At 35.0% G+C, this 23,335-nt stretch overlaps 1 protein-coding gene across 23 annotated transcripts in view; it reads left to right on the top strand.

The window, feature by feature from the left end:
* The window catches only part of ABI1 (abl interactor 1), a 96,163-nt gene that overhangs the window by 57,733 nt on the left and 15,095 nt on the right, over positions 1-23,335 (top strand). For 6 of the 23 annotated variants that reach the window (XM_044678690.1, XM_044678685.1, XM_044678688.1 and 3 more), the window contains 5 exons: positions 11,735-11,915; positions 13,469-13,484; positions 19,752-19,829; positions 20,228-20,368; positions 21,712-21,812. In XM_044678690.1, coding sequence (XP_044534625.1) covers positions 11,735-11,915; positions 13,469-13,484; positions 19,752-19,829; positions 20,228-20,368; positions 21,712-21,812 — 517 coding nt within the window. Of the gene's footprint in view, positions 1-11,734; positions 11,916-13,468; positions 13,485-18,976; positions 18,992-19,728; positions 19,830-20,227; positions 20,369-21,711; positions 21,813-22,827; positions 22,909-23,335 lie in introns of all 23 variants that reach the window. The other 17 variants (XM_044678691.1, XM_044678682.1, XM_044678678.1 and 14 more) reach the window with 5 other exon arrangements.

The raw sequence follows: 23,335 nt of genomic DNA, 5'->3' as shown, positions 1-23,335 counted from the left end.
TTTACCTTGGAATCGTATCAAAAGTGCTGTGGAGATGGCTTTGCCTTCCCCATTGCACAGTGTGAGAGAGATTCTTTATGATATTTAGTTTGACTGCTTAGTTTTTTTTTTTAACTCTTTCCTCTTTGGCAATGTAAAATTAGGTGTGCCAAATTAAAAACAAAAACAAGTTATCAGAATTAAGAAGGGAATCACCATTTTTGCTTCTCCTTCTTTTCAATTTGAACAACTGAGAATCTGGATTGGGAATTTGGAACAGAGACTTTATTGGCATGCTCTTTTCTCTCCTATTTGCCCCTCCAATTTTCCCTATTTATCAGCTGAACAATTGATTAATAAGAGACCCTAGAACAGGGGTCAGCAACGTATGGCTCTCGAGCCATATCTGGCTCTTTTGAGGGCCAGATATGACTCTTTCTGCAGGAGCCATAAAGTCAGTTTTTTTTCAGGCACTGTTACAGGAGCGGCACTGTGAGCACTGTACGGCTCTCACGAAATTACATTTTAAAAAATGTGGTGGGGGCAGCTGGGTAGCTCAGTGGATTGAGAGCCAGGCCTAGAGACAGGAGGTCCTAGGTTCAAATCCGGTCTCAGACACTTCCCAGCTGTGTGACCCTGGGCAAGTCACTTGACCCCCCCACTCTTTCACCTATACGTCAATACGCAGAAGTTAAGGGTTTAAAATTTAAAAAAAAAATCTTTAAAAAAAAAATTGTGGCGTTTATGGCTCTCACGGCCAAAGGTTGCCGACCCCTGATCTAGAAGGACTCTGAAAGAAAGGGAAGAAGCCATAGGAACAATTTGGATGTCACTTGGGAAAGTTAGTAATGGTAAAAAACTATTGTTACTTGCTACTTATTCCTATTTAGGCAAACAACCTTTATTGGAAAGGTGCAAATTTTAAATGGTTTTTTCATATTCTCTTTTTATAGTCATGCATAATAATCTCTCCAACTCTCTTTACTTTTGTGTGTGTGTGTGTGTGTGTGTGTGTGTGTGTGTGTGTGTGTGTCTTTCCTGTGGATATCTGTTGAGTAGTCTTGAAGAAAAAAATTTTGGGTAGAAGATAAAATAGTAATGATTTACACCTTCAAATGTAGATCTGAAATAGACCATTACATATTGCATACCTACTAGTTTGATTTCTGGGCTACTTTCCCCCACATTTAATCCTCAAGATTATGCACATTTTAGTGGTAATGCCAATTAATGACCTTGTTATTCCTTTGGCTTACCTCAATAGCTTTTTAATTTTCTAATGAGTATTTTTTATTATTGAAGGAATTCAGCTTGTCAATTTTTAATTCTATAATAATCTATGGATTATATTCAGCATGTTTTGGTATTCCTAGCACTTCAGACCCTTTTATAATACTCCCCTTTATTAAGCCTACAGTGAGAACCTTGTCTGTAATAAGTATTCATAATATATGCTCCAATTAAAAGTTGATATTTTTATCTCTCGTTTCTAATTTGGAAAATAGGAAGCTAAGATATGTGTCAGTTTAAAGTTTACTCATGGCAGATTCATGGTTGAAAACCTTGATCATTTTCTAGTTCTTGAAATTTCATGCTCTTCTAGAGAGGATATGTATTCTTATTTTGTTAGCAGCTTACATGTAAAATTGAAAAACCAAACCTCTGTTGTGTTAGTCTGTGAGAGGAAAAAACCTACCTCTTTTAACTAGGTCTCCTCTTAAGGGAAGACAGATTGTTACTAATCTAGAAATTGATGCTTCTACTTCTTACTTCTTAATATCTTCTTGATAGAATATTAATTTTGTCTACAATCTGCTAGGGAAATTTCATATTAGAAATTTCCATCTCCAAAGGAACCAATCAGATGCACCTGATCAAGTTTGTTCTTCTATTCATTTCTGGGAATGATGACAGGCATGGTATGAACCTTGGTATAAAAATGACTCTAAGGCCTTCAGTCACTTCCTTGAATGAACTAGATTCTGGCTCTACCCTTGCCTTTCCAGTGAATTTGATGAATTCCTGGCTACTCTAACCTAGCCTACCTTATCCTTCCCTACCCTATCCCCTCTTGCCCTTATTATGGCAAATAAAAGGCCTACTGGTTGGATTACTGGTCTAATTTTTCAAAACCCCCATTTAAATCCTAGCAAGTGATCACCTCACCTGTCTTACTTCTTATCCCTTAGTCTAAATTTTTGTGGTAAGAAATATCACTATCCATCTTGAATCCAATACTGTATACCTTGGAATTTTCAGCTCTCAGTGTCCTACATTATATTGGATCCTGAAGTTTTAAACTTTGAACAGAATATAGAATATGCAGATTCCATCTTGTTTATACTAACTCTAATGATGATGTTTTTATGTAGTACTTTGTAGTTTTAAAATGATTTAAATATCACATGAAGTATGTTAAAATTGTGTCTTGTTTTGGTCCCTCCCTAACCCTGCCTTCTAGTCAGTATAGTAAGTTCATAAACCAGTATAACAGAGCAATAACAGGAAATACGATGCAAAGGGGAACCAGGAAGTCATGTACTAACTATCCCAAAGATCAAAGGAGCATAATTTACAAATCATATCATAAATTAACCAAAATTCACATCGTGGCAATATGTGCTTAATCAGCAAAGCCATCTAGGCCCTTCTGTCAGGGCTTTACCATTCTATGATATGTTTAATACAGACAAAATCCAGACCGTTCCATGTCCAGTACATCAAAAAGGGGTCGATAACTTTGTGGCTTTTTCTGATGATTTGCATTTGTTAATGAACTAATCTCCAGATGGCACAGATGGGATTTGGTCTGTTCTCCCCCCCCCCCCCCAAAAAAAAAAAAAACAAAAACAAACAAACCCAAACCTTTAAAGAGGATATCTCTGACTTAGCCTGTGAGCCCACTTCCACTTCCCTCCATTCCATGCTGCTGAGTACTCCCAACTCATATCCAGTGAAGTGAAGATCTTTGTCTGTCTCTTTCCTGGAGCTCTTCTTCATGCTGCCCGCCTTCCTTTACCATCCCATTCTCTGTTCCACTCTGCCATCTGCCTCTAACTTTTTTTTTTTCTTTTTCTTTTGTTACTTGTCTCTGCCTTATTGGACTTTTTTGCCCCCATGTTCTCTGCAAAGTGTGATTTCTGCTCCATTTTCCACTTCCAATTATGGTGAGTATTTTAAGGACAGAATTACAAGAGTGAAGCCTTCTCAGAATGTTGAGAATGAGTGATGAGTGACAGACAACAGTTGAACCTGTGGGAGCAGAGGATCGTGGAAAATATAGAACCCTGGGGGGTCTTTGTGCTAGGATCTCTGAGGCATAGGGAGGACTTTGAGTACCTCGAGATCCAAAGAAGCCTAAAAGGGATTTTCCTGGAGATAGTTGGATATACCCCTGAACCTGTGTTGTTCCCGATTTAACCTGAGACCATCAAGGAAGAGTTCCAGGACACACCAGGACCTCAAGGGGGTCAATGCTCCCCCCCCCCCCCCCAGCCCGAGGCCTTACAAACAGAGACCCCTGACTTCTATACTTATCTGTATTAACTTAGGGATAAGATATAGGGAAGGGAAGGTGAATTCCTGATCTCGCCATTTGGTGTGACCAGTGGAAGAGGACCTTAATTGGGATTAGTTTCAGGGACCCCCCTTATTACCATTGCCCTTTCCCCCATCCTACAGTTAAGATGTCAACAATAAACTTTGAAAAGCTGTCAGGTAAAGAGCTTCTTGAGAAAAGGATACAGAGGGAACAGGGGGAGTGGGAAGAGCTGGCAGCGTGGGGCTTGGCTCAGTCAGCCAGCCCGACTCTATGCTGCCTTGACCTGACAAGGCGGTCTGACTAAAAGGGGGACTTCTTTAGGCTGCTATACCTGGGGACCCAACATCTTTATCTCCAAGAAGAAACCCCTGTCAAGGTACTGTCACTTGCTCAATCTCTGTAGACACCCTCATACAGATACCTCATGTCCTCTCAGTAAGAGGGACAGGAGAATGGCCCAGACAGACTCCATCTTTTAAGTCTCCCAGGCTCAACTGCTGTCTGTCACCCATCACTCATTCTCAACATTCTGAGAGGCTTCACTCTAGTAATTCTGTCCTTGCAGTACCCAAGAAACTGGGCATGCCTGCTCCCATTTCATAATTTATAAATCCATAAATTATTAATTCATTAAATCACAAGTAGTATTATGCAACAAAGACAGATGAAAAATTCAAGCTTGTACAGCTTGGTTGATCTAGGGCTGTGTTGGTGAACCTATGGCATGCGTGCTGGAGTGGGCTGGAGTGGGCTGGAGTGGGCTGCTCCCTTTGTCCAGGCAGCCTGAGGACATTTCTCACATGATCTGCCCCTCTGCCTAGCAGCCCAATGGGAGTGTTTCCTCCCTCCTCTCTCTGGGGTAAGGCAGGGGCTCACGTGTCATGAGGGTTGCCGTTTGGGCACTCAGTCTCTAAAAGTTTCACCGGGCCACCCCGCCTGCCAGTCCGTCCAAGGAAACTTCAGGGGTTACCTCAACTCCAAGATGAAATCAGTGTAAAATCCTTTTTGTTTTTTAAAGTTCTCCCTGCCATAGACATTGCAATGCAGTGACACCGACCTGCTTACTGTTCCTGTGCACAATACTCTTCTCTCCTGAGGGTGGCCTGCAATGCCTGGGGTGTTCTTTTTAGTTTTCCCTCTTAGAATTCCCTAGCTTCCTTCAAAGACCTGCCCATTTGCCTCTATTGTTGGTACCCTCTTCCTTCTCCAAGTCATGTTTCTACCCCGTAGTAAACTTCATGTGGACAAGGACAAGGATTGTTTTCTGTTCTGTTCTTGAATTCCCAGCACCTAGCATAGTGCTTTTCATGTTGTTTTTCCTCCCCTCTTTTTCTCTGAACTCCTTGTTTTGTTTTTGGTGAATGACTTCTTGTTCTTTCTATATTCTGTAACCTCATGCATTAATTCCTGATGATACTTGACAATATGACATAGAAATAAGATTTAAGATGCCATTAATAGAATTATTAATCTATGCTTTTAAAAACTAGTGTTTGTTAAAATGTGAAGATTGAAATAAAAATGAACGATTCTGAACTTTGTAAGGGTTAAAAAAGGAGTTTTGACAAATATGAATAAAGAATTCCTTTTTACAACCTTTAGAAAGTCAAATTGGTTATTCTTAACAACTCTTTGAATTTATGTAATTATGTTGTCATGCAAAAATTTTTTAAAACTAATTTTTGATATCAATTCTTTATACATTGTCCACATTTTCCCATTTCTCCCTCTCTGTGAGCCATCACTTAAAGAATTTTCAAAAATTTTAATGATTTTGAAAAACTTGAAAACATTTTCTTCAAGGTAATATTAAATTTTCAAGGTTCAAGGTAACACATTTGTACACAGGCTTATTTAGTGATGTGATCTTTACTCATGATTGTAGCTGACATGAAGCCAACAGCCCTTGGGCTTTACTGGAACTAGTTATAATGTAGAAAAATGAACATTTAAAAGTCCTTAATTGGGTTGTATAATTAGAGACAGTGAGAATAGTTAGCTCAGAATGATTTTAAAGAATAGGGACTTTTTTCATCTATATTGATTTTCATGTTGTTTAACTTCCGTAATTTCATTACACATGTAAAAGTATAATCTGAATATGAAAAGTTCAGATTTAAAAAAATCTTAATTTTTAAAAATTTTCCCTTTTCCTTTTCCATTTTTTAAGCAATGGTATAAAGATTGGCGTAAAAACTTTTAGAACTTTATATTTAGTATATCAAATGGTTTTATTTGGAAATTCCCTCTGATACTAGAAATCATTAATGTCTTAGTTTCACTTTCTTCATTTGTAAAATGCAAATAATAATTTCTGCTACCTCACAATGTTATTATAAGAACCAAATGAGATAATAACTTTTCAAACATTAAAGTGATATATAATAATTTTTATTATGACTGTACTTAAAATCTATTTAAGATAAATAAAAAGGAATGATTGCAAGATCTAAAAATTTCATAATATATATTTGTAAAATAGAAGTATATGGGACTATTACATGTTTTAAAGAAGGCCCTAGACTTCAGATCCTGTTTAATTTGCACCAATTTAAATTCATTTTCTGTTTTCCAATTTGTTATTGACTTGATCTATAATGTTATGTAGTAAAAGTACCATTTCTTACTTTTTCCCACTTAGAGTTAATTATTTGGGGGGGAAAACTGGAGAAACCAGCAGGATCAAACATGTTTAAAAGCCTCATACCTATACTACAGCTTTGGTATTTTTATATTCTATAACCCTGAGGGAATGTCTACAAAGGAACTACTAATTTCTTCCACCCAAGAATGTGGTAGGACCTTTTAATTTGTTATAGGTTGACCTAGACGGTCTGTGATTCCCTTCCAACTTGACATTCTATGTTCCTTTGTATATTTTTTTTCTTTAGGGTAGGGAGAGACTGGAGAATACATTTGAGAATTTGTATATAGTTTTTGTTTTTCTTTTTAGGAATGTATAAATAATACTTCTGTGTTCTCCTTTAGAAACCATTTTTTCAATATAATTTCATTATACTTTCATCCTTCCCTTATAAACTATGATCCCATATGGATTCTTTTACTTATTCAGTGTTTACTTAATAAGCATTTCTCCATCTTAATTGAAGGGTCTTCTCTCTGTTAATTATTTCCAGTTTATTGGGTTTATAGCTTATTTATATGTAGTATTTTGCTTGTTATCTCTCCCCACTAGATTGTGAGTTTCTTGAGGGCAAGGACTGTCTTTTGCCTTTCTTTGTATCCCCAGGACTTGACACAATTCCTGGGTCATAATAAGTGTTTAATAAATGCTTACTGATGGAAAAGTTTTTGTTTATTGTGTTGGTAAACTTTTGTAATTGTCCAAGGATTTTACTTTAAAATGTTGTCAGCAAAAAAAGTAAAGTGTACTTCTAATTCAGACTTCTTGGTAACTTCACAAATTACTTCATGGGGAAAATAACATAAAGTATGAAATTTTACTTCCATTTTCCTGATCTGATCACAAGCTTTGAGGCCTTACCTGTCTGCATATTTTGTAGTCTGGATTTTTGGCCAGTGTGGCATCCCAGGTATATTCTAATCTTGATGTATTAATTGGTGTATTAATATTGTAACCTATGTGCTCATGTACCAGACTCATCCTCATATTATTTCTTGATCATTGTATTTAGTTGATACTCTATTAATTCTGACTGCTCTCCAAACCTACAATTCAAAGGTCAGGAGAATTCCTGGGCATCCTTGCCACAGGGTCCTAGCTCCTACCTTGACAGATTCCCTACCAGTTCACATGTTTGATTAACCACCTCCTCTTTGATCTTGTGGTTGTCAGTTGAGCCAATGTTAAATAATATGCCATGTCACATATTCATTAGCTACCTCCCATTCCCCATTCTTTGATTCTCCAATAAAAGATTGGGGACACGTGTAGTTTTTCTCTCTTCCATCATCAGAGGAGCACGCATGGTGGATCCCATGTTCTTGAAGCCTTGTCTCTGAGTCTTTCTTCTTTTGTTGTGTTCCCTCTCTCTTTCTATCCCCTTTACCCATTTTCCCTCAGTTTCTAACTCTCCTTCTCAGGTATCCACCCACGAATATATTAAATTGTGGCTGCAGGCAGTCACAGCCAGCCTCTTCTTGAAACTATCTCTTGTATCCTTTTGTCATTCTCATTATTTTTGGATAATTCAGTTTTCACTTTAAGTTCTTATTCTCAAATATGGGTACCTTTCAAAGCACCATTATTGGCCCTTTGTTCTTAATATACCCAAGAGAATATACACCGACAAGTCATTGCCATTGTTAGCTCTACCTTGCTGATGCCTTAATCTAGTCCTCATTGCCAGCCACTCCAGTCCTTAATGACCAAGTTGCACAAATATAGAACTGAATTTTCTACTTTCCTATAACCTTCTTTACTTGATATCTGTACCATCAGTCACCCAGACTCAAGATTTCAGAAATCATCTTTGACTATTCTTTTTCTCATCTCTGCCTAATTGGTTACCAAGTCATATCATTCTACCCCAGGAAATAATAAATTTTTATCAAGCACCTGTCATCTTCTAGGCACTGTGCTAGAGTTTAGAGATAGAAATACAACAAATGAAACAATTTCTGTTCTTAAGACTCTTACAATTTATGCTATATATATATATATATACTGTTTATTATGGATACAAAGACCAAAAAAAAAGGCAAAAGACAGTCCTTCTCCATAAGTATTTCACATTCTACCAAGGTTGAATAGTATTTATATAAATAAATGTGAAATATGAGTAAAATAAATGAGAGGTGATTTCCAGGGTCATGTAGAGATCCTAGTAATTGGAGGGAATCAATAAAAGTGTCATATGAACTTTTAGCTGAACTTTGGAGGAATCTAGGTATTCTAAGAGGTGGAGATGAACTCAGAGGGAATGCTTTCCAACCTATAGGGAAATCTATGCAAAGGCATATAAGAAGGAGGTGGAATGTCATTTGTTTAGGCTCATTTGGCTTACTGGGTGTGTGATAGGAGTAAACTTTTATTTGTCAGAGAAAGATGGACTGAAGATAGATTATAAAGGGAAGCAGCATTTATAATTTGTTCTAGTGCAGGGGCCCATAAATTATTTCTTTAACAAAATAAACATTTTGATATTTGTATTTCATATATTGTTATATATATCTTATGTATTTATAAAACACACTGAAGAGTTCATAGGCTTCACCGGTCTGCCAAAGAGGTGTGTGGAAATTAAAAGGTTAGGAATCCATATGGAAGAGGCATTATGGAGCTGCTGGAGTCGATAATTTGGTCAGACTTGTGCATTAGAGATATCTCAGTGGTTATTGGGATTTTTGATTAGAGGAGAGAGACTTAAGGTAGGTAGAAAGATACTTTAAATTCTTCCTGGCATTTAAGGCCCTCTAGCTTAACTTACTTTCTTTTTTCAATTTTTAGTTTTATTTTCTTAATTCTGAACTTACATACCAAAAGAGAACATTTCTATAAACACAGCAGAGGATTTCATATGAAATGGCAATTCTCTAGTCACAATCTTTGCTTCAAACAAACAAAAGTATTATTATTTAGGCTGTAGCTAGGTGGTAAAGTGGTTAGTGTCAGGCCTGTAGTCAGGAAGACTCATCTTGAGTTCAAATCTGGCCTCAGGCACTTCTTAACTGTGTGATCCTGGGCAAATCACTTCTGCCTCAGTTCCTCATCTGTAAAATACTTCAGTATATTTGCCAAGAAAACCCCAATTAGGCTCACAAAGAATTAGACACAACTGAAGAGTCAACAACTACAACAATTATTAAATATTCCATATAGCTTTCAAAATGACTTATTATCTTTGTTTCTTTCTGAATTTTCTTCTTGTTTTCTTATGTGCATTTATAAAAGTGTTATGATGTTACTTCCTTCTCTTTCTCCTTCTTCTCTTTCCCTACCATTTCCTCCTCTCTCTTCTCTATGACTTAGCCCTCCCTCTTGTCATAGCTCCTTCCTCCCAAAGAAAGGAGGGAACTTATATAAAAAAAATATTAGCATAGTCCAACAAAATGGATTCACCTAATACCCAATCCCCAGAATGTATGTCTCTTGTACATTGCATCCATTGCCTCTGTCAGGAGGAGAGTAACTTGCTTCATCATAGCCTTCTAAAGACATGATTGGTTCTCCCTTTGATTAGAATTTTAAGTTTTTCAAAGTTCTCTTTGCGCATTTTCTTTGGAACTCTCTTTTTTTTACTTTTTTATGTCCTAGCTTCCATTTTTAGGCATTTCTAATATTGATTCCCTTTGTATATTATTCCTTGCAGCTAAACTGGCTATTTTCTTTCTCTTTTATTTGTCTATTCTTTGTCTTTTCTCACACTTTAATCTTTCCTTTCCCAGTCACTGTTCTTCCAGTTAATCATGTGCCTAACTGAAGTATCATTTCTTGACTTCTCCCTCTCACTGCTTATAGTCTATTGCCAACATTTCTGAAATTGCCACCACTTGTATAGGCCTCCATTGCCTTATGCCTGGATGATTACAGTAGCTTTCCTATTATCTCCAGGATCAAGTATAAAATCCTGTTTGGTATTCAGTGCTCATTTTTCTATTTGATTGTTCCTTCCTTCTCTCTCACCCCACAATGTTTTCTTCAGTTCTTTGACTCAAACCTTGCTGTTCTTTGAACAAGGAACCTCATTTATCAACTCCATGCAATTTAGTTGGCTGTTCCTAATTCCTAGAATTTTCCTCTTCCTTATGTCCACATCCTGACTTTTCTAGTTTTTTTCAAGTTCCAACTAAAAATCCTCCTATAGGAAGCCTTTTCTGATCTTCTTTCATACCAGGGCCTTCTCTCTGGTGATAATTCTGTCTCCATTTTGTTTGTACATAATTGTTTGCATGGTGTCTCTCTGGTCAGGCTATGAGTTCCTTGAGAGCTTGGACTGGTTTTTGCCTTTCTTTGAATCCTTTGTATTTAGTATAGTGCCTGGCATATAACAAGTGCTTAATAAGTGTATGTTAATGGACACATGAGCTGTTTTTGCCAACGTATGATGTATCCTATACCCATTTGTCCCTCATCTCAGCAATGAAGGGAGAAAGCTACATTTTCTCAGATCTACTCTGGGTCTAAGTATAATCATGGCAATTAGAGATCCACAATCAATATTTCCATGACAGTGCTCTCCCTTGCATCCCTCTTAAAAATCTCTGGTGGCTCCTTATTTAACTTGCTGAATCAGGCATGACAGTAATCTAATGGGAAGGTGTGGACATGATTAGTTATATCATGCTGCACACATGGATTACACTAAATAAATTGCTTTTAGATCCACAGAATTTTAGAAGTAGAAATTTAAAGATTATTTAGCTGTATTTCCTTCATTTCACAGACTAGGACACTGAGACTCATACAGGTTAAATGACTTGCTGAAAATAACAAACTTTGCAAGGTTCTCACTTGGATTATTAGATTCACCTGGAAAAAAAATTTTTTTTGCCTTTGTCTCTTTTGCTGTTTTAGATTCTAAAGAGCCTTTTATAAAGGAAACATACTTAACAGAAATTATTTCTTTGACTTAAAACTTTCAAAATAGAATATGCTTTTAATCTCATGTCTTTATTCTTTTGTATTTTGGAAATTGTCTGTGTGAACTTGTATTTGGAGTCATGGGTATTTAATGCCCTAGAGACAGCCTATGGATTATAATGTATTTGTACTTTGCCATGTAAACTTGGTCAAATAGTAGGTGCCATATGTGATATTTAGAATTTTTTAAATGGCTGGTTTTTGTTGTGTAGTTGTGTCTGACTCATTGGGACTCCATGAAACCATATTGTTCATGGGGTTTTCTTGGCAAAGATACTGAAATGCTTTGTCATTTTCTTCTCCAGTGGATTAAAGCAAACAGATGAAGTGACTTGCTGAAGATCATCCAAATACCAAATGTCTGAGGTCAAATTTGAACTTGAGTCTTTCTAACTCCTCAGTACTCTATCCATTGTTACCTAGCTGCCTCCTTAATTGTTCTAGCATACTGCTAAAAACTATATTTGTTGGCACATCCATTAACATTTTGAAGAAAGAAAACATTTCTTGATATTTTAGGCTTTTTAATATATTTTAGGGAAAAGTTTCCTAGTAGAACTTGGATTTTCTGATTTCTTTTGGCATAGATGGGTGACTGAATGAGCATTTTTTTAATGATATTTTCTTCCTTTGTTCAATTTCAAATACAGACTGTGGACATTCATAAAGAAAAAGTGGCTCGGAGAGAGATAGGTATTTTGACAACAAATAAGAATACATCCAGAACTCACAAAATAATAGCACCTGCAAATATGGAACGTCCTGTAAGGTACATTCGAAAACCTATAGACTATACAGTACTGGATGATGTGGGCCATGGTGTCAAGGTAAGCATTTTTATAGGCCACCTATGTTAGTTTGCATGTTGTTTGGGCTTCTGAAGATGATAGAGATTACAATGATGGTTTTCCTAGAGAGTTATTAGCAATAAAAGTTCTTGGATAGTATGAAGTATATAGAATACTTTTGAGAATAATTCACTAATTTAATTGAATAGCTATGTTACTTTATATTGGGTTAAGTTTCAGTTATTCTAATATTTGTGAATTTAATGATCAAATCTTTAAGAATAAAAAATAGAGCTCATTTTTATGACAGAATGGGGTAAGTTTTAAATATCACTGTGTGTTTTTCACTCTAATATCTCATTTTTCACATTGCTAAGGAAACATGGTGTTAGATACATGATGTAAATTATTTGTCTACCATACCTTGCTTTCTTTTTAGCTAAAACAAATTTAAGGGTGGGATTATTGTAATGAATCCCCTTGCCATCCATGCACATTTATTTGGGGGGGGGGGTGGAACAAAAACAAAATTAGGTGCTCCCAAGAATTAAATTTCTGAGGAATTATTTATTTATGATATTTTGAAGAACTTTAGCCAGTCTTTGCTCAGGATAGAGTAGTCCTCTAATTTTAGAGCCTTTGCCTTCAGGGGTATTTTTTTTTGCCTTCAGTTCCAGGTGATTAGGTCAGACAGGATTAGATTTCAGGGGTTATATATTTTCTCCTAGAACAGGGTGGGAGCCTTTGGTAGAATTTGAAGTCTTCTCTGATAGATTTTCTATCATATTTTGAAATGTAGTTTGTCAAGATTTTCATTGATATTCCCCAAACTGGCAGTGAGTCCCGCATTCTGCCTAACTTAAGTACTACCAGCATCGTTCACCACCACCACCATCATTATACTAGTCATCTCAATGTATTAGAAGAGTGAAAAGTCACTCCTCCTCACAGAAAGTTGGGAATCCTTCACTGAAATGCTCTTTCAGTAATTTTATTTGCCATACCTTATATTTTCTGGGCCAATTCAGCCATGAACAGCTGAACTGCCTTTCCTTCTCTGCTTCAGTATCATTGCTAATATATCTATATAATGCTGCCATGAATGCATAGAGGAGTTAGCTTATAATTCTCAACTATTAATAATTGTTTCTTATCTTTGTATTTAATAGTAGTATGGTCAGGACTTCCTTCAGATGAATAAATCCTCGGTTCTATTTACGTCATTATTTCAGCCTTTGATTTAGGTAAAATTCCACTTTATGTATTAAAACTGGAATTGATCTTCTTAGCCTCTTTTTTTTTTCCTTGTTCAAATTCAGATTCAAGATACTTTAGAACTGTACTGTGTATTAAATTAAGAACTTGGTTTTTGACTAGTAAAGTCAGTTCAATTAAAAAACATTTTGGAAACTTTTCATAGCACCATGTTAGTTGTAAGGGAGAGATACAAAGTTTGAGCATGATGTAGTTGTATGATTATTGAGCAAGAGCTCAAAATAAACTCAAGGATGATCTTACCTCTTCATTATACAGTTGAAGAAATTGAGGCCCAGGTTAAGAGTTTTCCCCAGAATCAGAGATGAGTCTTGAAACCAGGTTCTCTGAATCTAGAGTCAGTGCCCTTTCGGATGCTGTAGTTCATCCTCAAGAAAACTGCTGTTTAAGTAGGGGGATATGATATACAATTGGTATAGAAAACAATCCCTAAGTAAGGGGGAAGGTCAACCAAAGTGAAATGGAAGGTGGGGAGATAGATAGGTAAATACATTTCTACCTAAGCTGGGAACTGCATTGAAGCTGGGTTAATTTAGGTTGCCAGAGAAGTGAGGGGAAGGCTGGTGGAGGAAGAGAGGGCAGATATTGTGTGGGAGGTGGAGAAGTGTGAGGAATGAACAAAAGAGAGCCATACTTGCTTGCCTGTGCATTTTCTGATTCTTTCAGTTTGTCATATAATGGCACCTCATATCTTTTTTGGTTCCTTCTCTTCTTTTGTTTTGTCCACTTTCCATTTTAAACTTTCCATAGTATTGAGAGTTCACTATTGATGAATATAAAGAGTAGAGAACAGGCTAGAAGACATGGGCTAATTAACAGATATCAGGAACTTAAACAATTCTAGATCTCCTCCTTGCCCTCCTAAAAAAAAACTCAAAAATTATTTTTAATTTAATAATGTTTATGTTTAAATTTAGAGAGTAACTAATAATAGACAGATTATTTTTATATTCAGTTTTTACCAATAAAATATCCACTGTTTAAATAGTTCTTTTGTATATAACCGTATTTCTTTCCCTGGGCAGAAAAAGTATATATGATCAACAAATGTCTTTGTTGGAATTTAAAGCCCTTGACAACCTGACCCCAACTTAGTCATTCTAGCCTCACTATATCTTGTACTAAGTACTCAGACTCTATAAGAATTCTTTTCTGATTCTCCTCAGCTGCTAGTGCCCTCCCCAGTCCCTTTCATCTGTATATTCCTATGTGTGTATGAACATGTATGACATGTATGCATGTATATGTGAATGTACAGAGAAAGTTGTCTTTCCTCATAGATAAACTCCTTGAGGAACTTGACTATTAAGTGCATACTAATAAGTGTTCATTGATCGGTTGAGCAAATGCATAAAGTATTGCTTTTCAAATTTTTGGGAGCTAACAACAATTCTGAATAAGCATTTTCCCTCCTGACATTCTTATTCCCAGGCCTTTCCTCCTAAGGGAATATAAAGCACTCTTAAGAAATATTTTCCCATGGAAAATACTCATTGAAATAAATTCAGAATGAAGATAATTTGTAAGCTAGTGGATCTTGTAGGGTCTTTGTTGTCTGAAAATTAGTCCTAAAAAATTTACGCATTCTTAACTTAAAGTAAAATATAGGGACTAATTAAAAATTTTTGCTTATACCCTCCTATTAAATCATATCATTATTCTTATGAGTGCTTATGAGTGCCAGGCTTTCTTGGAAAATTAAATGAATCAGAACTTTTTAATTAAAATACTTTATATTTTTATTAGAAATATCTAGTTGGAATTTAACAAGGAGTAAATTTGGTCAGGTTGTATGATGCAAAGCAAGACACTTCACAGTTGTTGTATAACATTTGCAGATTTACCTTGGTCAAAAATCTCTTGAGAGCTCCTCACACCATTGAAATCACAGGCTCTGACCCAAAATATCCATCATTCAGCAAATATTTATTAAGCATACTCTGTTCCAGGTACTGGGCTAGGTGATGCATATGCAAAAAATAAGATAGTCCTTACTTTAACAAAGAGATAAGGACATAAATAATCATACAAATAGAATTTAAGCAAAGTATTTAAATATCAGATTGTTTGAGACTGAAGGAACAAGTATTTTAGGGGATCACAACATGCATTTAATTTTCTAAGGTAAATTGTATTTTACCTCCACTGCTATATTGTATGAAGTACATAAATTTTATAAATTAACCTAGTGTAAGAAATTAATAATTTAATAAAATAGGTGGTTGCTAAAAGTTCACATAGGGTTATTTATGTAAATAATTTTTATTTCTGTTGTCTGGAGAATGGAAGATCCTTTTTTTTATCACCTTAAAAATAATGACATACTAATGGGAATGAACTCTGAGAAAGGAATTTAATCTGATCCTTGAATTTACTTTTTTCCTTTTCAGTATGTGTTTATTATTTCCAGTGCTTAGATATTATAAACCTATTAAAAAAACCAAGAAAGCCCATGACTTTTTTGGCAGTATTTTTATCTAGATCCAGACAGGGCTCAATGTCTTGAGTTATGGCATTTAGCCATTTTTATTCAGTGTTCTCTTGACAATGATAATTTGAGATACTTATAACTATATTTAAGATTAATAAGAGACTTAAATACCAACTATAGGTTCCATAATACAGCCACTTCATTAGCATAGAAATAATATTTGCTGTATCTCAGTGAAAACAAGTTTGTCTCTGATTCCTTTCTTTCTCCTCTAGTAGAATATAAATGACTGATAGATAATTTCCACATGGCATAATTTGTACTAGCATCATAATCTGTAGCACTCACAAATTCAGGTTAAAGAACTTTGCAAAGGCTGTCAGGGAGGAAAAAAACATTCACCTCTCTAGAGTTAGGGGTATTCCTGTGAAAATTTGGATCTGAGAATGGACAGTGAAACCATTTCTTCCTCCAGCCTCTGGCCTCTGTCTTTCCCTTTGACCAACCTCATTGTAGCCTTTAGCTACAAGGATTCTTGTTGCCCTCAGAAGGATTTTCTTCTTTATTCATTTATTATGCTTTTGTTAAATGCTCTCTGCATATGGCATTATGCATATAGGGAGTAGATAGCCCTTGCCATCCTGGAGGAACTCCCAGTCTAATGGGATGTTAGTATGACACAACTCTATATAGAGATAGACTAGAGAGACAGGTGACAATTACAATGGGAAGGCACTATGATTAAGCCAGATTTGGAAAGGCCTCCTGTAGAAGGTGGAATTTTTGACTGGGATTTGAAGGAAGCAGGAATATGGAAATAAAGAGGGAGATTATTCCGGATATTCAAGATAGCTAGTTAAAGCAGATGGAATCAGTACTTGGAATTCTTTGTTAAAAGAACAGCAAGAAGACTTAGGTCAATGGACTAAAGAAGACATGGTGGAGTGAGAGGGGAGTAGAGGAAGAATAAAATGTTAGAAGACTGGAAAAATGGTTGGAGGGAACTGGTTTATGAAGGGTTTTAAACACTGAACAGAATTTTCATCATAAAGGTGATCACCTGGAGGTGATTCCTAGAGCCATGAAGATTTATTGAGTAGTTGGTGATATGGTCAGACTTACACTATAGGTTAATAACTTTGGAGGCTGAATAGAGGATGGAGTGGAAAGACCCACCAGCAGGTTATAATAGTAGTCCATGTGTGACAAGATGAGGATCTATACTGGATGGTGGTGGTGGTGGTATCAAAGGGAAAGAAGGAAATGTATTCAATAGATGCTGAAAAGGTGAAATTCACAGTTTTTGGCAACAGATTGGATATGAAGGATGAGAGATAGTGAGGAGTTAAGGATGAATGATTTCTAGGCTCTGAGTCTGGGGGACTGGGAGAATGGTGGTGCCTTTGACTATAATAAGGACATTTGGATGGGAAAATTTGGGGATAAAGGTAAAGAGCTCAGTTTTGGACATACTGGGTCAATCTCAAATGGAAATAGATCTTTGTAGTTGCATATTGACGTATTAAAACCTTGGATGAACATATGTTGTGTTATTTATTTTGTTAAACATTTACCAATTATATTTTAATGTAGTTTAGTTAGTGGTTGGGAGTTTTTTAGGCCAAAACCTGTTCTATAGGACATCCAATTTGAGGTGTCTAGTAGACAGTTGGAGATTTGGGACTGGAGATCAAAAGAGAAGTTAGGGCTGGATAAATAGATTTTAGAATAAAAAATAGAGGAATAGAGATAATAATTAAATCTATGGGAGCAGATGTGGTCACCAAGTAAAGTATAGTGGAGAGGTTTGGGGGCGAACCAAGAAAGAGTAGAGTTCCAAAAACCCAGAGTGAAGAAAATGCCAAGGAGAAGAGGATGATCAACAGTTTTAAGGGCTGGCAAGAGGTCAAGGAGGAGGAAGATTGGCGAAAGGCTTTTGGATTTGGCCATTAAGACATCATTGGCATCGTTGAAGAACAATTTCAGAAGCCAGACTGCAGAGTTAAGAAGAAAGTGTAAGAGGAAAAAAAGTAGAGGGATCTATTGTATATATGGGCAAGTCTCTTCTCTCAGTGCCCAGAATAATAACTCTTTGAGATTATAAATTACATATAAATGATCAAACTGCATTATATGGGGTATTTCCAAATTGTGAGTTCCTCTCCATGAATAAAATAATAGGTTTAGACCCCTACAATTATTATAATGTTGCATTTGTACTTTTTATTCCCAAGTATCTTAATTTAAATTAAAAATGTCTACTTTTCCAGAGAAGATACAACAGCTATTCAGTAATATTCAATATCTTTTTAGATAAAAATTAACACTATAGCCAACAAAAAATACATCTTGTATCAAAAATCCATTGCAGTTTGATAGAAAAGGAATACGTACAAGGTGTGACATCCCTGTTTTTGCAGTGTATCCAAATAATTCTTGTTTTTATGGTCAGAGTATGGCCATTCTCTATTTACTTTGACTAACATTAGAGAGAATTACCAGCTTCTAAAAAAATAAAATTATATAACAAGTTAAAATTTTAAATTCTAAAATCTAAAGACTTTAAAAACATATCATTAAGTGTAATTCATCAGGGTTTCCCATATTGCAAGTAACTCAGTGCCTGTTAATCATAAACATTAACTAAAGATGGTGTTGTAATGAAGAGAACAAGAACCCAAGCAGCTAATTCTTTACTAATTTGACTAGAACAGATTTAAAACCTAGAGAAGAAGGAATCTTTTAAATCTTACTTTTAAATCTTTAATTCAGGTATTTGGATCCAGCATCATATGTATGAGTATTTATTTAGACTTTGCCCAGTTACTTCTCATATATGGAAACAGTATCATTCTGCAAATGGCATTTAATTTGGAGTCATAAGTACTTATAAAATTGGGCTTCCAGTATTAACTAAGCATCTAAACATGGTCACTATGATGTGTTGACGTAGTTGGTCTTTAGCTGTAAGTTATGATAAAACCATTTATGTCATGAGTATTTTGATCTGTAACCAGTGGGATGAGGTCTAGAAGACAAACTGCTGTCTAGGCTAAGGTTTTGTCTCCATGAGACTATTGGATTGAACTGCTCACCTAATTAGTTTGTTTTGTTACCAATTTTTAAAAGTAAGTTACTGAATTGTGTTTGAGCGAATTGAGTTATTCAAGTGGTAGTTTTGGCATCATTTAGAGATAGGTCCATATTGTCTTTAAAAAATAATTTAGCAAGTACCCACTGTAATTTCATTTTTATTATGGGTACTTCTTAGTTATAGAGTATTTGGAATGTAATTACATAGTAAAAAATAATTGTAACTTTGAACCTTTCCTATTAGATGTGATCTATCTGGAATTAATTTTTACCTTTTTCCCCCCCTTTTTTTTGCCAACGTAAAGTGGCTAAAAGCCAAGGTAAGAGCAGTTATTTCTCATTTGACTCAGTGTCCCCTCTGTTGATAAAGGCTTCAAAGCCACTAAAATTGAATTGCTCTTGTACATCTCTTTGCTTTTTCATAGGTTATATAGAATAAACATGCTCAATTTAAATTCAAAACAGCAACATTTAGCCTGGATGTGTTAATATATCAAGGATATATTGACATTGTCTTTATATAGATACCTCCATTCCTCTAACATTTAATGCTTTGCTCATATTTGATAGATGGATGCCTTGCTCACTTACATTTTAGGAGGCTTCCCCGACACTGCATGTATCATTTCTTATTTTTATCCAAGGAATGAATAACAAATTATATGAGTAAAACTGAAAATATAAGGCCATCTTATATTTCTAAGTTTTCAGAGACCTAGTACTTGAATGAAAAGTACTGGTATGAAAGACAGTAAGTGATTTTTTTTTTAAGGTCTTTGACTGTTAACCTGTACAAAACTTACTGTTAAACCTGTAATGAACTTTAAAGATATAAATGGAATTAAACATAATAGTGGACACAAAAGCCTAAAGTTTTTCTTAGTGTTATAATTTTTTCCTTGGGTTTCCAATACACTTAGTATTACTAAAATGTGCTTTTCAAAGTTGTCTGGGAAGCCTCATTTCACATCCTTAAATTAAAAAATAATACTTGAGTGTCAAAATACCAAGAGAACAGTTTGATATGAAAATAAAAGCCTTTCCTTCAATATTTTAGCATGGAAATAACCAGCCTGCAAGAACTGGCACACTGTCGAGAACAAATCCACCTACACAGAAACCACCAAGCCCTCCTATGTCAGGCCGGGGAACACTGGGGTAAGAATTCAACTACTTATTATTATTTCTAAAAGGAATTTAGAATACTGAGTGAATGGAGGTTAGTGTAGTGTGTGAGCCTTACATTAAGTAAATATATTAGAATCCTGTACTTGAATCTTAATGTACTTGGGATGTACACCATGGAACCACCTTATCATCTAACAGTAGCTTAGTGGTGTAATAGATTGAGTTCTGTGCCTGGAGTCAGAAGACCTGAGTTCATATCCCACCTCAGACATTTGCTCAGAGTTAAAACCTGTTTTATTAATAACTTCAGTAACTTTTCACTATGTTACTATGGATCAATAAAATCACATTCTGATTTGTTGTTAAAATCTCTTTATTTAATGTATTTTCTCATTCATATCTTAAAACATTGTTTTTTGCTTCTTTAGGCGGAATACTCCTTATAAAACCCTGGAGCCTGTTAAACCCCCAACAGTTCCCAATGATTATATGACAAGTCCCGCAAGGCTTGGAAGTCAGCATAGTCCAGGAAGGACAGCATCTTTAAATCAGAGACCAAGAACACACAGGTATAATTGTTTCTGAAAGTGTAGATTGAATATAATTGATAAAGAATATGTTAAATACTCTTGAGTAAATATGAAGTATTCTTGCAGAGGATATTCATCAATGGAGATGGATTGCATATTTGAACCATGTGTCTAAATTTTATATGTCTACTTTTTAACTTTTCCAGATCTATCAACAGTATTTTTCAACTCTGATATTATCATTTTTAGAAAGTTTTATGTAATTTTTTAATGTTTGGATTAAGGTAGAAAAATCTATGTTAGATATTTTTAGGTGCCAGGGAATGCCAAAATATCAGAAAACTTCAGGGTTGTTAAAGCAGGGGATTAAATCAGACTGAAGATTCTCTTTGTTCCTTTTTCATCAGAATTGAAAGCCTGACATTTACTATTTACAGTCTTTAGACTTTTAGTCAAGTCCATGAGGGATTCATTTTAGTTGTATCCCTCATGCCAAATATTCCCAGTTTCATATCCTGAAGATAGATAATTGCACAGAGATTGTTGTCTCTGGGATTCATTATCACAGTTTCTTATTGTAAACAGTTGCCCTATCATTTGTACTATTAACTTGTTTCTTTTTAAAGTGAATTTAAAAATGCATCTGAATTCTTTGCAGAGAGGTGATTAACAGTATATGTTGGTCAAGGTTCACAAGCTAAAAGAAATTCAGATTATATAATCTAATTCCTTTTTTTCTACAGGTGAGAAGATTTTTGGCACACAAAATTTAGGTGATTTTTCCAGGGGCACATTGTTAATAATTAGAGTTAGAATTCAAACCTAGATCCTTAAAGAGAGTTTGAACTGTAGTGTAAAATATGGAATTAAAAAAAAAGTAATTGGATATTCCTTTTTAAAATATCTTTGAAATTTGCTTCTAATTAAGCAGTTCATCATGCTAGTTCCAGTGACAGACATTTAGCTTACCTTCTTGAAGCCTGTATTATTATTGCCTAACATAGTATACATAAGTTGGTATTAGAGATCCTTCCTAGAACATATTATCATGACAAAATGTGGAAGGAAGTTCAGTTGTGGTAATCACTCTGTTTGGTCATTGAGCGAGTTCAAATTTAGCAGACTGTGGTTTAAGATTTTGTGCTACCTTAATATTAGGAGGAGATAACTTGATTATCCTTTGTACTGCTGTGATATGATTTCCTAGACATTTGTCATTGTCACCTCTGCTTTTTGGTGTGTATTGAGATGAATGTAATTAAGGTTGCAAACCAAAGGCAACTTCAGAATTTCATCACTAATTTAGCATTTAATAACATGTTAATATTGCTCTTTAATTATTTTGAGTGAACTTTAGGAGTAATAGTGACTTTTCTTTACAGTGGTAGCAGTGGAGGAAGTGGAAGTAGAGAGAATAGTGGAAGCAGCAGTATTGGCATTCCCATTGCCGTGCCTACACCTTCACCACCAACTATTGGACCAGGTGCATTACTTATGAAGCTTTCTAAAAAATTGCTCTGTGATATTTAAATTTGTTGTTATATAATTAGAAAACTATAATAACTTACCAACATTACCAAAACCATCTCAGCAACTTTTTTTTAATGTGATGACTTTCCTTATTAGCTGAATTCCTTAGTTTGCTGCTTGAACAAAAATAACAATGTCTGAAAGAGGTTTTAGATTAATTGGTTTTCTATCTTACATTGGTTTACATCTGTTAGCTAAAATAAATAGGGATGATAATAATCATCACAGGGATATTATGAGGAAAACCCTTAACTTAGAAGTACTGTGTAAATATTATTATCATTATCTGCATTCTTGAGCAATTAAGAATAACTGTGTGAAATTTCTTGTGAAGTTCTTAGCTTTCTTAGATGTGATTTATTAGACATTCTTTCCTGAGCAGTGTAGGAAAGGGGCTGTCTTGTAAGTTGCAAGAAGATATGAGAAAGATGTAGTTCTGACTATCCCATGTCTGTTTTATAGTATAAAAATGTTTCTGCAACTTATTTGGCTCATCTGTAAAATGGAAATAATAATTATGCTTGTGTAGTATAGTGAAGATGAAATGAGATGGACTGTATAGTCCTATTACTTTATTGAAAGGATGGGGAATAAATAAGAAATTGTTGTTGCAGTGCATTTTAAGTTAGCTAAAAACAAGTACATTATATGTAAATATATAGGATGTTTTAAAAATATAAATTATTGGATGAACTAGAAAAGGATGAACAACTTCTATAATAAAGGAAAAATCCTATCAAACATCTTGTAAAAGTAGGTATATTTCATAACAAGAAGGGCATTCACTTAAATTTCTTCCTTTTTTAATTAGCAAAAAAATTTTTTTTCTCATTTGAGGGTAGAAGATCTGCTTATTTGTAACTTTCTCTTTTCATATTCATATTAGCAGATTCTGATTGCTTTCTTGTTGTCTGACTGTTTAGTTCACTTGCTTGCACTCTGATTGGCATTATGAACTATTTTATTAGCACAAATTTCTGTCCCTCCTCCCTCTGGAGCTCCACCTGCACCACCACTTCCTCCACCTCTTCTGATGGGCAATATGATAGGTGAGAATTGTCAACCTGGGAGCAATTACAGTTACTTCGCATAATTCATAGTAAACTATTCCTAATAGACCTACCTGGTTTGATTTTTAAGGACTGTATATTGTTGATACAAGTATGAAACTCTAACAAATCTAATCTAAACTAATATCTTCTGGTTGGTGAAAGGCCTCTGAAGTTTTACAGAAAACAAATGAACTTGGAGGAAAACTCATGAAAGCAAAATCTTTAGGAATAGCTTTTTTACGTTGCACATATATTTTAGTCATACTTTATACTTTCATCTGCATTGTGAAAATGAAGAAACACACACCTATATGTATATATGTTTCACTATGTATACATGTATATGTGTGTATGTATGTATACGTATCTTTATTTTAGCTTAAATAAGCTTAAGAACCCTCTTAATAGAAGGTGATGATGTTAT

Source organism: Gracilinanus agilis, chromosome 5 (genome assembly GCF_016433145.1).
Source record: "Gracilinanus agilis isolate LMUSP501 chromosome 5, AgileGrace, whole genome shotgun sequence".
NCBI classification, from domain to species: domain Eukaryota; kingdom Metazoa; phylum Chordata; class Mammalia; order Didelphimorphia; family Didelphidae; genus Gracilinanus; species Gracilinanus agilis.
This window is presented reverse-complemented; position numbering and strand designations above follow the sequence as displayed.